This window comes from Eleutherodactylus coqui, chromosome 8 (assembly GCF_035609145.1).
Source record: "Eleutherodactylus coqui strain aEleCoq1 chromosome 8, aEleCoq1.hap1, whole genome shotgun sequence".
Classification (NCBI taxonomy): domain Eukaryota; kingdom Metazoa; phylum Chordata; class Amphibia; order Anura; family Eleutherodactylidae; genus Eleutherodactylus; species Eleutherodactylus coqui.
Window position 1 is genome coordinate 136,983,015 of NC_089844.1, and position 15,850 is coordinate 136,998,864.

General features: G+C 48.3%; 1 protein-coding gene across 2 annotated transcripts in view; it reads left to right on the forward strand.

Moving 5' to 3' along the window:
• Window positions 1-1,086: 1,086 nt before the first annotated feature.
• The window catches only part of RAB11FIP3 (RAB11 family interacting protein 3), a 77,296-nt gene continuing 62,532 nt past the window's right edge, over window positions 1,087-15,850 (forward strand). For both annotated transcript variants that reach the window (XM_066576515.1, XM_066576516.1), the window contains exon 1: window positions 1,087-6,814. In XM_066576515.1, the coding sequence (XP_066432612.1) occupies window positions 1,478-6,814 (5,337 nt within the window). In that variant the 5' untranslated portion in view covers window positions 1,087-1,477. The remainder of the gene's footprint in view (window positions 6,815-15,850) is intronic.

Below are 15,850 nucleotides of genomic sequence, written 5' to 3' on the forward strand. Positions count from 1 at the left end.
ATGCGTTCCGAGGTACGCAAAAAGACAGGTCATGCGTCGCTCATGTATATGACTGCGTTCAAAAGAATGGGATTCACGCACAAATTGCGCACAAGTTTCTCAGTCCCGTGATTTCACATCTGCATTGGAACCTCCGGAGGTACCTTCGCCGATTTCAACACAAGATACCGGAAGAAAGAGTGATGCGTGCAGCGCTTTCCTTTCCGGCTAAAAACTGGGCAGCTGTGGGGAAAGCGAAGGACTGCGTTATGGTTAATGGCGCCAGTTTGGCGCTGTTCAATTCCGCCCTAAGATAGAGCCGTTCGGTCACAGGGATTCCCCTTTCCTTCTTCCCAAACAGAGCAGGAAAGCGGACCGGCCGACACAGATGTGAAGCAGCTTGTGCCATTAAGTAAGAAAAAACGTTTGAAGAGTTTATAAAAACAACAGCAATCTGAGCGCCGAAATGACGAGAAATGCGCCAAAAATAATGCTTAGCTGCACTAAATACCAGACAGATGCGCCCGAATGATATGGCTTTTCTGACCGCGCTCTAAATTTACCACAGAGGCTGATAGATTCCGCAGTAGAACTGCATCATCCTCAGCCTAAAATGTGCCAACGCATCGCCTGTGCTACTGCGCTCACTTTTTGCGCGTTCAGCTTCATAAATCCGTTGTAAACATGCGACGCACCGCGGCACACGGAACACAAAAATAAACGGGCTGAGACGTTTATAATTTTTAATTCGTTTAGGCGCAATTCAGTTGTAAATATGTCGTAAAAATAGTACAACGGTTTGAGGCGCAAATTACGCCCCCGATTTGTCGGACGAGGCTTCATTAACGAGCCCCTATAGGCTTTATATAGTTTTTTCATTCGATTTTGGCCCAATTATTAAGGGCAGCACATTTGTGGATGTGAATCTACGGAGATCCAGAATTCCAGGTACCATTTCTAGGGGAATGCTGGGATCGTCCTCCTCCCTTCATCCCCCATTTGTGTGCTCATCACCCCACATCACATCCACAGGCTGCTCCCTCCTCGGCCCCCTCCTCCCTGCTCCCTCCTCTCGCTCCTCCTTTTTCTCCCAGCCTCCCTATCTCAGTATCCTGCAGTCTATCGGATGGAGGTGCCGCTGGATTCCCATTCTCGCCCGCTGGACGCCCGTAGCTCAGCCTCCAGGCCCCCTTCAGCAGCGCGGTGATCCCATCCCTGCCCTCCGCGGCTCTCCCGGGACGATCGCCTTTGGATCTGCTGCACCTTGCAAGCGACACTAAAGCGGATTACTGCTCTGCTGCAAAAATGATGGCCCCCAGGACAGGCGAGGGCCACTGGCACTGACCCCCTCGGCTTGCATTTGGAGGAGGAGGGGGCATTACTGAGGAGCTTCTGTTATTACCAAGCATGGAGCATGATGGAGAGCACTGGCTGAGGACATGATGAGCAAGTGCTGAGCCCAACACAGCTTCTTCCAGCTACCAGCCTGCAGGCACTGATGAAGATGGAGGGGGACCCTCATGTGACTGCCTGGGGTGTCATGAGGGGGCAAGCTCTGGATCTGATCACCCCCCAGCAGGTAGTGGGGGGCTTGTTTCTCATGAATGCAGAGGAGAAGGCTTGCATTGCACTGCAGCCTAGGCTAGAAATACTGGATGAGCAGGGTGAGCTCATGTCTGCTCCCCACCCTCTCCTGTCCCAGCATGATGAGTCCTTTCTGGGGGCAGGAGAGGGGCAGCAGCTGGGGGCTGGGTGCTGCCAGTCTCGGTCGGTCACCGCTGAGCCCTGGACTGGAGAGGAGGATGGTAGGCTCACTCTTTGCACTTTGAATTTATTACCCCCAGACTCCGCACAGAATCCCCCGTCTCTTATTTATAAACCCTCTATGGACGATCAGATACCTCCGCTTATTATTGTACCATCTGAAAATGCCCACCTGCCCCTGTGCCCGTCTCCCTTCAGCCAGGAATCGGAGCATAATCTGGAAGTTAACATTCCCCATAGCGATCCCTTGTCAGCTGATTACTTCCTAGATGTCCACTCCTTACTTCTTCCTGACCAAGACGCTTGCAGTGACTCCCTGGCATCTGCCTTTGATTCTCGTCTGATTCCGGTGCCCATGAATAGTTTATCATCAGATTTGGAGCAGATCCTGCAGTTTACAAGCAATGGGCACCAAGGTAGCGAGGTACCACTAGCAAATGACCAAATTACCCCCCTGGAGTCTTGTCTACCTCCTAAAACTGACCAGCCCTCTTTCGTTGGACCCTTGTTAGACCATGATATAGAATTGTTGCCCCAGTGTAACGGTAATCTTTATTTGCCCCAGTTAGAACCCGGTTTGGAACAATTGCCTGTGTCTGAAACATTGGTGGACGTGCGGAATACTGAGACTGAACAATTGCCCCAGCCTGAATTTCAATTGGCTGCTGTTTTTGACCAATTGCCCCAATCTGAGTCTTTGCAATTGCCCCACTATACTCCTTGTTTGGCCCCTAATCCTAATCTGTTACCCTGTTCTGAAACCTATGTGGAACCTGACACTAAACATTTGCCCCTAGCTCATATAGTTCAAATAAATTCATGTTTGGTTCTCGATGAATTGCCCCAGACTGAATTAAATTTGGACCCTGACCAATTGCCTTCATCTAGGTCCATTGTGCACAGAGAAGAGTCAGCCGATCCCTTTTTGGATCCTGATGCTAATCAGTTGCCCCAGTATGATTCCCAACTGGACATTAACCCCCACCAACTACCCCTGTCTGAATTCTCTGTGGTCACTAAAGAGATGGCCCAGTCCATATCCCATTTAGACCCTGACGTTGAGAAGGTGGCAGAGTCTGAACCCAATTTTGACCCTGTAACTGACTATTTACCCCAGTCTGAAATTGAATCGTGCTTGGCCCCCGACCATGACCTCCCTCATCCCTCTGAGACCTCTGTTGACTGCTGTGTAGATACAGTCGAGCCTGAATCGTTGCCTTCACCTGATATCTCTCTGACGTCTGGTGTGTTGGCCCATTCCATATCCTCTTTGGAACCCAGCACTAGCCCGTTGTCCCTCTGTGAGAAATTTTTCAATCATGAGGATTTACTCCATTCCCAATCCCTTAGAGACTGTGAAGCCGACACATTAGCATATTTATGCCCCGAGATACCCCAGACCAAATCCCTTTTAGATACCAATGAACTTTTTGAATGTGAGTTGAACCCTCCTATTGACAAATCGCATGACTGTTTAGATTCGGACATTGAAATTTTCAATCTAGCTGAATCCTTCATCGCCCATGATGCAGAGCAGTCAATAGAGTCTTTGTCCTCTTTCGACCTTAGCACTGACCAACTGACTCAGCCAGAATTGTTTTTGGACTCTAACCAACCTACATTAAACCCTGACAGCATACATCTACAAGAGTTACCCTATCCTGAGTCCAACGAGGTTCCCAGCGGTGATCCGTTGCCCCACTTTGACCTATTTTTGAATATTGACCAAATTTCTAATTCAGAATCTATTTTGGACCATGATCCGGACCAGTTGCCTTGGTTTGGACATTCTCTGTGCTCCAATACTGCCCTTTTGCCTTTCTCTACACACAATGTGAGTGAGGGAGAGTCATCAATGGCCCATGAGGCTGATGAATTGTCCCTTTGTGACCCTTTCCTGGCCCCTGATCATTATGAGTTATTTGTATCTAAATCTACAACCTCCATCGCTGACCAGTTGACTTTAGGTGATACGTCTGGTGATAGACAGCCATATACATGTGTGCCGCCTACTGACATGGACCATAAACCTGACACACAACATGTCATTCAGTCTGAATCCATATTGGACCTTGACTCTGACCCACTGACTGAATCCTGTTTAGAAAATGACCAGTTGCCAAAGGTTGAAAACGTTTTGGATTCTGACTATGTACCCGTACCTGCACCCTCTGGGACTCTTGACGTCGAACAGTTGCCTGGGCTTGAATCTGATTCGGTCAACAGTTCAGACCAGTTGCAGCTATATGTTTCTTGTGCGGACCCTTTTACTGACCAGTTGTTACTGGTCAAGTCATGTGCGGAAATGAATGGTAGACCTGAGTTTGAGTCTTGTGTGACCACAGATGATGATTTGTTCTTTCTGTCTGAAACTTTTTTGGCTCATGAAATGGACCAAATTTCTGTACTTCATGACTCCATGACTCCAGAAAATAACCAGTTACCTTTGTCTGAACCATGTTTGAAACTAGAAGATGACCATACTGAACCTTGTAGGCTCCATGATCATGACCAATTGCACCAACCGGAAACCTGCCTAAGTGAACATAATGACCAGCTGACCTTACCTCATAATGACCAGTTGACCGTGTCTGAATGTCCTTTGATTCCCCATAATGATCTGTTACCTAAATCCTATTCAGACCCCAGTATGAATCCGTTGACTGCATCTTGTATGTACACTAAAAGTACGTTGCTCCAGTGTGAATCCCTATTAAGTCTCGATGACCAGTTGGCTCAATCTAAACCCTGTTTGAATGCTAATGATGACCTCTTGACTGAGTTGGAACCCTGTTTGAGGACAGATATTGACCAGTTGCCACAAGTAGAATCCTGTTTGTGCCAAGAAAATGAACAGTTGCCCCATTTTGAACCCAATCTGGGTCCAGGTGATGATAGTTTGTCCTCTTCTGATGCTTGTTTGGGCTCTGATAATGATCTAACATCCCATTTTGAGTGTCCATTGTATTTCAGTAGTGACCAGTTACCCCAGACTGAACCTCATTTGGGGCAAAAGATCACCATTGGGGACCATCTCGAAACCCATTTAGACCTTGAGGGCAATGAAGTGTCCCATTGTGAATCTCATTGTGAACGCTCACATTCAGTTCCTTATACTGACCCAATGAGCCAGTATGGGGAGTTTCCTCTTCCCGAATGCCTACAAGCCCCCAACACAACTGAATCCAATGTTTATGAATCAAATGGTACCCCTGACCAGAACCATTTAGCTCCTTTCTGCCCCAGCACTGATGTTTTATCTTTGGCGCATAACCCTGACCCTTTCTATAGTATTGAGAGCACATTAGTTAAATCCCATCTGACACAGGATATTGACAAATTGCCTTTGTCCAAATCCTTTGTGACACCAAGTTTAGATATGCCACCTGTAACTGACCCTACTGGAGAAATTCTCTTCCCTAAATCTTCATTATCATCCAGCATTGATGACTCTGAGTTGTTAGAATCCTCTGTGCCACCTAATAATACCCAATCACTACTGCTCGAACCCTCTGAGCCACATAGCACTGTGCATTTGTCCCTGTTTGAACAGTTAAATTTTTCTGAACCCTCTGAGTCGCCCACAACACCCCATTTTCCTCCATCTGAACCCCCTGGGACACTCAACAGCACCAATGTGTCCTTGTGTGATTCCACTGTAATGCTCAGTGCATTATCTAACACAAATTTGCCCAGTAGTACTCCAGAGGAATTCGAGTTTCCTTGGGACTGGACATTAAATTTGCACCCGGTGAATCTGTCGGAGGTGAGCCTTTGCGATGAGCCTCAGCAAACGTCTACTAAGCAATACAATGAACCCGAGGATTGTTTTTCAATATTTGGTTTAGATACCCCTCCAGACTCTAGCCATGTGATCTCTGAACCTGAACTCGCCCTATCAGATGACTTATTGTCCCTTTGTGATGTTTTTTCACATTTACAAACCAATGATATAAAATATTCACAAAGTGACCAGTCTCCCATTTCCACCAATGATCAGACAGACTATCAGATTGTAGGCGACCAATTCCTTAATGCCAATTTCCAAAAAGAGCTTGAATCTGACCCACCTTCCAAACCATATACCCTTCATAATGTCAGCCTACCCTTCGACCATGATCTCCTCAATTCTGAGAGTGATCCTTTGGACTCTTATTGCTTGGATTTATTGTTTGAGCACTCCAGGGAGCACAATGAAGTGGAAAGGTTTGCCAATGAGCCACTTCAACCTAATCCAGGGGCATCTACTGAAAGTGTGTTGAACTCCACCAATTCAACTAATCCTTCATGGTTGTACTCCGAATCACAAATGTGCAGGGATGGGTCGCCTTTTATGGAAAAATCCCTTACTATAAACAATTCGGATGAGTCCTTGTTGTCTGATTCTCCACTTATGTCAAACCAGCTTTGCCAGTCCAGCTCACCGTTGGTCACTGACATTTGTTCTTCAAGTTTTGAACCACTGAGTGAGAGTACGCAGTTGCCCATGATTGTGGTAACAGATTCTGTGGAGTTGCTGAATGACTCTGTTGACCAGACGGATAATATTTTGGCTACAAATGCTTTACCATCGGACATTTCTACGTCGATGGAACTTGAAACAGATGCCCATCTTGAGGTTGTGGAGGTGCCATCATGTGATGTAGAAGATCTACCTGAATTCAAGCCGGACATGTCTGAAGTTAACCAGTTGCCTACAGAGTGTCCGGACTCCTCTGACTTGTCCTTATGTGATGATCCTGCCCTGCCGCATCAACCTCAGTCGGACTCCATTCTTGGGACTACTTTGCCCTCCTTTCTATCCACTGGAGAGCTGCCATTAACATGTACAGGTTCACCTTTTGAAGGTATCAAGCTGAGATCACGTGACTCCCAGGATTCAACCTCTGCCCTCATGCCATTCGCGGATGGCGATCCACTCTTGGCATTTTCTCTGGACAATGACTCTTCTTGTGCTGGGGACGAGCTGGCCCGTCTCCGAGCGGTATTTGATGCCTTGGATAGAGATAAAGATGGCTTTGTGAAAATGGAGGACTTTGTTCAGTTTGCCACAGTATATGGGGCGGAGCAGGTAAGACGAAATGGTTCTATAAGTAGTGTATGACTATGGATATTCGTGTATTTCCTGAATTAGTGGTAGTTCTCATGCATGGATTCTGTAGAGGGGTACTTGTAATTCCTATGGTGTGTATTATGGAACCATGGGTGCTGCCTATGGCGTCGCTGGCGTTCCTTAAGGAGCCACGCTTTTAGCGTCACATGACTCCTGAACTCATGTAACGATAATCTTTCAGTGTGAATGCTGTCAGCGACTGAACGACAAATGCTAATTCATTCACTTCTTGTTCGTCATTCAATTTGTGCAGGCATGAAAATCAAACAATGATTTTCCCGAGTAAACAGGCAGTCGTTCATCTATGAATGACTGCCTGTTCACTGTGAATGGAGGCGGGCAGCCAGAGGAGATCTCTGGCCTGATCTGACTCCGTTTACTGAGCAATCATAGCTTCTGTATGAAAGCGCAAGAGTCGTTATCGCTGGGACGACTATCCAGCACTTAAGAGCTGTGTGTTTATAGAAGAATTTTTTTTTTTTAATGGAAGGCCATGGGATCAAACAAAAAAAGTGGGTATACTCCTCTGTCTTCGGCCTCCTGAGTTCCCACGCCTCTGCACCCAGAGCAGACGCCCTCTGGAAGTCAGGTGACCGCTGTGGCCAATCGGAGGCTACAGTGTCACCCACCAAACTCCTAGCATCATGGCGCCCAGGATATGAGTGCTGATGCCAAGAGTTTGTACGGTAACACTGTCCTCTGATTGGCCCAGTGGTCACTTTGCTTCTGAAGGATGACGGAGTCATGGGAGCCACTGGGCTATGTCCGAAAACAAGTGAGTATGCCCTCTTCTGTAATTGAAAAAAGTTTTTTCTTTTTTTTTTTTTTGTAATTGCACAACCCCTTTAAGCTCCGGACAGCCATCCCATGTAAAAGGACCTTTAGGGTATGTCCTCAATATCAGATCAGTGCAGGTCTAATGCCTAGCACCATGGGCCCCCACCAGTCTGTAATTGGTTATCCTAAGTATTGGTCATCCATATAAAAGTCCCAGATAACCCTTTATGGGCTCATGCACAGCTGCATATTACTGGCTGATTTTTTGGGATGAAAAGCATGGAGTGGCGGCAGCACACGGACTGTCATTGCTGCCTGACGTCGCTGTTGGAGGGAGAAGCATCACTGCAGTGACATAAGAGGGGGACACGGGATCCCCGCTATCAGTGGGGGGTCTCAGCGGCCAAACACCAACAATAGGCCTCTCTCATAAGGCGCTTTTTATCGCAATTAACACGGCATTTTGAACACTGCGTTAATTGCGGTAAAAAGCTTCCATTGGAATCAATGGGGCCTCGAAGACATGCGTTCAATCGTGGTGCTGCGATTTTCGAGCGCTGTCTGCTCTATTTTGGCTGTTTAGCACACGTCATCACCCATCACAAAGATGAGGTGCGCTAAAACATGCTGTCAGCCGCAGGGAGCTGCGGCCAAAAGCAAAATCGTGGCAAGACGTTCATTGTGAGAGGACCCCAAGACTTATATCACCTACTCTATGTATAGGTGATAAGTCTAATTGGGTAAAACCCCTTTAACGAGGGAGACCAGCCACGGCTCTTGCTGGAATGTAAGAGACCCGTTCACCCATGACACAAGGTGGCCATACACATTAAATATGTATTGGCGGACCGGCCGACCGCCTGATGCCATGTTTACATTGTCATCCTGGTCAGAATTTTTTTTTTCTTATAATGGTACAAATAAAAGGAACAAATCTAAATGAAAAACAGGCAAATCGACACAATATGGGACAAAAATGGGGCAAATTTTTAAAACTTAATTTCTTCAAAAATAGGAGTGGATTCAAAAAAGAGAAGTATAAGGTTTCTTTCACACGCCAGAACTTCATTGCAGATTTTGCACTCAAATATATGTCACAATTAGAGATGAGCGAGCATACTTGCTAAGGCATGTTACTCGAGCGAGTAGTGCCTTAGCCGAGTATCTCCCCGCTCGTCTCTAAAAATTCGGGGGCCGGCGGGGGGCGGGGAGGAACTCCCTCCCCCCCCCCACTCCCCGCCGCAACTCTCCTGTCACCCGCGCCGGCCCCTGAATCTTTAGAGACGAGCGGGAAGATACTCGGCTAAGGCACTACTCGGTCGAGTAATGTGCCTTAGCGAGTATACTCGCTCATCTCTAGTCACAATCCATGCCATGCGTCATAGTTCATGCGGTGTGTCCTGTCCGCATGTGGATTCTGAAGTCCGTGTTGGTGAAAGAACTGACATGGCCCTTCTTGCTGCGGTTTCATGTGAAGCCCGCGTCGGGCAGCTGAGCTTTGGATCTGCCCCACTGACTGATGCCAAACCAGTGAGTGAATCCGCATGACCATCTTCAGCAGAACCCCGAGGTGCCGCCCTTTGAGTTCTACCATGGATTAAGTGTCAGATCCGTGTGTGACACATACAGTGATTGCGTGAACAAAGCCTAATGGCCCTTTTACACAGGCCGACAGTCTGGTAAACGACTCCACAAGTGCTGACGTTACCGCTAAGGTCATTCGCCCTCGTGCAGAGCGTTTACACTGACAGACGTCATCGCTGGATTGCGGGATTCTCACTTGCCTTCTATGTGAAGCGCTGAGCGGGAAGTGTGTCCATGAACCGGCAGAGCCGCGATCCAGCGACTAGTTTTTAAGCTGACTGAAAGTCAGCGGTAAAAACCTGTGAATGAAAAGTGAGCAATTTTGTTTTTTTGTGCACTTACACGGCACGAATATCGGTCAGATTTGTTTATTTAAACGAATTTTGAGAGACAATCATCCCGTGTAAGTGGCCCATTAGGTTATGTTCACACGGAGGGGTACATGTTGGATTGTAATTTGTAATACATGAATCAGTAAATCATTTAAATATGACGTATCGCTAGAAAAGGCCGTATATTTTCTATTGAATTAGGGCCCTTTTTAGATGAGCCAATTTATCGTCTGAACGAGCGAATGACATCATCGCTGGCTCGTCCGCGCGGGCAGCCAGGGTTAGACGGGCGGCTGCGTCGCTGGCTCGTCCGCGCGGGCAGCCAGGCTTAGACGGGCGGCTGCGTCGCTGGCTCGTCCGCGCGGGCAGCCAGGCTTAGACGGGCGGCTGCGTCGCTGGCTCGTCCGCGCGGGCAGCCTGCTTAGATGGGCGGCTACATCGCTGGCTCGTCCGCGCGGGCAGCCAGGTTTAGATGGGCGGCTACATCGCTGGCTCGTCCGCGCGGGCAGCCAGGCTTAGACGGGCGGCTACGTCGCTGGCTCATTCAAACAAGAAATCATTCTGAATTGTTCAGTCGTTCACATTCGCTGTATAAGTGACTGATAATGACTGAACGATCAGTATTTAAATCGAAGGATTAACGAACGAGCCAACGATGATTTTTATGCCTACATAAAATGAATGAAAAGTGAAGGATGATCACTCGGTCGTCGGCTGCGTTTAGACTGAACAATTATCATTCACATTCACTCGTTTGAACGATAATCATTCCGTGTAAAGGACCTTTACTGCAATCTCCTCCAATCCCAGCCCGTCCTCTGCAGTCCCCGGACCAGCCATGCTTGGGTGCTTGGCTTCAGCAGTGTTTGTGTGCTGTTTGGTCTTATCAGCTTGTACCATGGAGAACAATGGAGTAATGTTTACCCACGCTTGCGCTTGTTTGCATACCACATTGACTCGCTCTGTTCTGTGGCGCTTGTTGGCTTTTTTTGTTTTTCCTGTCGCACCACTCATTACTATTTATGACATCTTGCCAAATAATTGGTAATTGATGGTGATTGCTCGGGGTACCATGACGCCTTATGACCTTACCACACATCTATTAGAGAGCGGCATCATATAGTGCCCGTCACACACGATCACAGTGATATATCTGCTGTGTGAATCTGTGCAGTAGTTTGGGAGAAACTTGCCTTATATCCGTGGCAGCACATGCATAACCGCACCGTACAGAACCGTTCTAGTCCATGGGTTCCATTCAATGTCGTTCAGGTCTCGCCGGTGCCGGATCCAGCACTTCTGCCTTTGCCAACTGTGAACGAGTCCTGTGCGGCCAAGCAGGTTTTTCAAGCGGCCATTATCCTGCATAGTATCAATGCTCAACAAATGGCAGATAAAGTGATGTCATCAGGGCAGCCGGCGGTAGTGGGGGAGGGGGTGCTATTATCATCATCGATGATGGCTATAGCATCATCCTATTCTGTAGCGAGGTACAAAATAACAGTGAGACGATACCATTCAGTGATCTGCCCTTTGTTTTAGCTGGAAAGTCTTTGAACTGACGTCTTGTATCGTGGCTGGATCAACACTTACGTCTTCGAAGAAAACCTCTAGTCTTAAGGCTATAAAGCCTGTGAAGAAAAGCTAATTATAGCTGCTGTTACTTCTGCAAGTGGGAAGAGGGTGGATATTCTGCATTTATACAGTGCGCTGCTGCGACGGCTGGAGAACATCAAATACTCATCGCCGCCCTGCCAGGCAGAGGATGGCATGGAATGATGGGCAGTGAATGCCACCAGAGCTGAACCAGCTGTAAAGTGGCAGTCAGGAAGCCTTTCCTGTTCTTGGTAGCCTGGGCTGTGAGGGCTATACGGGGTTAATGACACTCAGATTTGTCAATTTGGCATTAATGGAAACCGCAACTCAAAAATGTTTTCCCCATAAGTTGTTGAAAATGGCGGGGAAGTGGGAGGTAAGGAGGGTGGGAGCGCTCCATCCTGTTGGAGGATGAAACCTGGGATTTCCTGCGGCAGAAGCCATATCTGCAGCGTCCGGTATGGATTCCCCAGGATTGTTTCCTTCAGAGAAGGGGTCGTACGCTTTCCTGCATCCACCTGACATTATCACAACTCTCGGCGCTCAGACCCCCCCCGTCCGCATGCTGCGCGATGCGTGGGAGACCGCATATCTGCATGTTCCATTCTCCTGGAAGACGCATGCGGTAATAGAACATACGTAAATACATGTAAATACAAGCACTGCAAATAATAGGTTGTATTTTCGTGCGCATTTTGTGCGTCTCACAATAAAACGCTCTCCTGTCGTTGGCAGCCATTTTGTCTCATGTCCCACTAGCAACAACTACAGCACAATAAAACTTTTTGGGCCCCATTTAGCAAAACTGCCCACAATTGAGACGGTCTTTGCTGCCCCTAGCAACCAATCACAGCGCAGCGGCAGCCCCCCCCCCCCCCCCCCGACCCACGCATGCGCAGAAGAGCTGTAGCGGGGAGCACACTGAAGCGGCTCGTGCTGAATGGAGAAGACCGGACTGCGCAAGCGCGTCTAAAAAAGCAAGCTGCCGGCGAATTTAGACGGAACCATGGAGACGAGGACGCTAGCAACGGAGCAGGTAAGTGGAATAACTTCTGTATGGCTCATATTTAATGCACGATGTATATTACAAAGTGCATTAATATGGCCATACGGAAGTGTATAACCCCACTTGGTTTCGCGAGACCACCCCTTTAATGTAATTAAGGGGGCTTTCTGTGGAAATACTATTGATGAGCTATCATCAGGATGGGTCAATAGTTGATTGGCTGGGGTCTGTTGCTAGACCGATCAGCTGAGCAAGCGCATGCTATCGGTGCTGCCATAACAGAGGTCGCAGTGGAAGCAGCGGAAGTCTCCACGCCGACCTCTGTGCAGTGGCCAGCGCTTGTAACTATAGGCACGGCTCGCGTTGATTTCAATGCGAGCCGTGCCTGCAGTTACAAGGGCCGGTCACTACACTGAGGTCGGCGCAGGGGCTTCCACTCCAACCTGTGTGTTATTGCGGCGCTGACAGCATGCGCCCACTCAGCTGATTGGTTGAGGTCCTGAGCGATGGACCCCGCCCATCAACTATTGATGATCCTGATGATGGCTCATCGATAGTATTTCCACGGAAAACCCCTTTAAACAGGAGTTATGAGGGATAAAAATGGGGAAGCTCATTTGTAATAACTGTGTATATAGCGTGTGACCCTGCCAAATGTATGAGGGGGCTTATATGGGAACATTACGGGGTGACCAGAGCTCCGTGCGGCCCCCATCCCGCGGGTCAGTGCCACAACAGTGCTGCTGTCCTGTAGGAGGGGATCACCTCATATGGTAGCCATCTGTCTTATTGACTATAATGGTGTCCATTGGATATCCACTTGGCTGTCCGGCATTTTCGCGCCTTTTCTTCCGGTATTTTGTGCTGGATCTGCAACAGAACAGCGCTGATGTGAAATCTGGAAGGTTTTTGGGTCTCTTTCTTAATAATGACTTATCTACAGGATAGGTCAGCACTTGTAGATCGGCTGGGGTTCACCTCTTGAACAAGCTCATCAGCTGTTTGGGCGCCCGCTGTCGCTGGCAAAACACAGATAACGGAGCGGAGGCAGATGGCTGCGCCCCCTGTGTGGTGGCGGGCGCTGGTAATGTGAGACAGAGCTGTAATTGATTGAGCTGCGCCTGCGGTTACCAGCGCCGAACACTACATAGGGGGCGGAGCCATCTGCTTCCTCTTCATACCTGGTGGTTTTGGCGGGCGCCTGCATACCTTATCAGAGCATTGGATCACAGCCGACCAATTATTGATAACCTACCCTAATAAGGATAAAAATACTCCGGAAATACACTTTAGGGTGCGTTCAGATGTGGATCAACACCAAAAACCACATCAAAATCCGCACCATTTGGCCTCATGTCTACAGTTGTTTTCCACTGCGTATTTCGCGTGCGATGCACAGCCATGTGATATGCAGTGAATGGAGTCAGTGAAAGTGAATAGACTTTCATTGATACATGCGCATGTAGATACGCGCAATAAATAGATCGCAGCATGCTCTATTTCACGGCATGCCACGCTGTCCATACATAACACATTGTATATGGGCGGCCATTCATATGCAAACCCCGCTATGAAACAGAGCGGGGAATTAAAGAAATTATATTAGGTTTCATTGTACGGTATATGCGGGGGGCGGCCATTGGTATGTGTACCCCGTGTGGAAGCCAGTCGGGGTTACTACTAGCCGTGATGGCCTTGGCACCCAGTCCCGCCATCTTGGCATACTATGGTTTATTGACTGGCGATGGTATTTGGGCACCCTCTGGTATACCGGTGTATTATTTGGCACTCCTGTTGCTGCAAAACTACAACTCCCAGCATGTCCTGGCAGGCAGGGCACACTGCTATTATCGAGTCCCCTGTCTGGCGTCGGACAGCGGGACATGACATTCGTAACATCCCTGTCTGTACAGGTGAGTTTCCTCTCAGTGCGGCAGCACAGCGCTGTTCTTGGTGCGCCGCCCTGCGACGGGCAGCTTTTCAGCATGTCATTGGCTTTTGTCTCCACAGAATGGTTTTTGTCCTGACGGAATGTAGCCATTTATTTTCTATCCCCCGTACAATAAGTTGTTTGCGGCCTCCTGTCGCCTTTGTGACTCCTAACAATGGTGTCCTGTAGTTCAGCATTTCCTGCTGAGAGCACGCAAGTCGTTTTTTTTTTTTGCCATCAATAAGAAAAAACTTTTTTTTATACACTTTGTTTTCCCCTTTTTATACTTTTTTTCAGATTTTTGTTGTCATTCATGTCCTGTTTGTCTAGGTGACGTGGCCAGCGCCAGACGATGGGAGTGATGACAGCAGCAGTACATGAGTGTGGGCTGCTGGTGGAGGAGGCAGCGACCGATCCCCCTCATGTCATTGCCTGAATAATCGCTGGAAACGGCAAATTCGGGCAATAGTCGTTCTGTGTACACACGGCCACCTAAAAACCATCAACTTTTGTAAACAGGCAGTCATTCATCTATGAACTACTGCCTGTTTACTGTGAATGCAGGAGCGCGCCTCCATTTTCTGAACGACTATCTCCTGTATGAGATAGCGATAGTCGGTGGGACGGCTTTCGGGGGCTTATGCGCTTAACAGTCGTCCCATGTAATGTGGCCTTAAGGGACCAGTATTGTAATGTGATGGATAGGAGTGGAGCAGACAAATAGTGGAAGGAGCAGGTTCCTCAGTAAGGTTGGCTGCACACGGGCGGATTTGCATTGCGGAATCCTAAGCGGGCGTTACGGAAAAAACGCTTTTTCCTCCACAGTAGTGGAAATCAAGCACTTGCGAAGGAAAAATCGCAGCATGTTCTACTTTTGCGTGGAAGCCATCCAATCCGCAGCCCTTCCACAATGACAATGCGAAAAGATCGCTAGGTGATGATGCGGGAAAAGGAGGAGTTAAAAAAACTGGACTGTGCATGACAGACGACTCAGCGTGCGGACCATCCGCAGTACAGAAAAAGAAAAGAGAAAGCGGGTACGTGCAGACGCCGCCGCCAGAGCCGGATTACGCTATGGAAGTTTGAATGCGAATCAACCCGCCCGGTGGCAGCCGGCGAACACGGAGTATTTCAGGAGAAAACTGGGCTGATGCGGTGTGAAGTATGATTTAATCAGGTCAGGGATGTGTGACGCGGTCGCACAACCTGACGTATGTAAATCATTGCGGTCAGTGCCGAGCAAACCGGAAGAGTCCAGACATGTTTCAGGTGGAACTTTGCTAAAAGTTTGGTTTGGCACAAACCAGAATCTTGGGTGGTTCATTTTGGCCAAACCCGCTAAAATTCGTCTTCTTCTTTTCCTTCTTCTTGCTCATACGCAATAGGCTCTCTTGCACGTAATATGCGGCAATGCAGAACATGCGTTCTTTTTTGCGCTCGCACATTACGCAATTCTTACTCTCAAATGTGAGCAAACTAGCTTAAGGCAATGCATTTGATTGCCTGCGAATTACCACGTATCACACCGCGTAATATGCGATTGACTTGCTGTTGTGTGAGCCCGGCCGAAGGCAAGTTTCTCACAGGCGAGTGCAATATCGGGCAATGAAACTCGTCCCCATATGGCTCTCGCCAACATGCCATGTCCCCACGGATGCGAGGTGTCTTTAGCTGCAGTGGATGATAGCGAAGTGTTTCCCATTGCTTTCAATGGGAAATGTCGTATCGCACTCTTGCTTACCTCGCGCGCCATGCGATGCTTTGCTGGC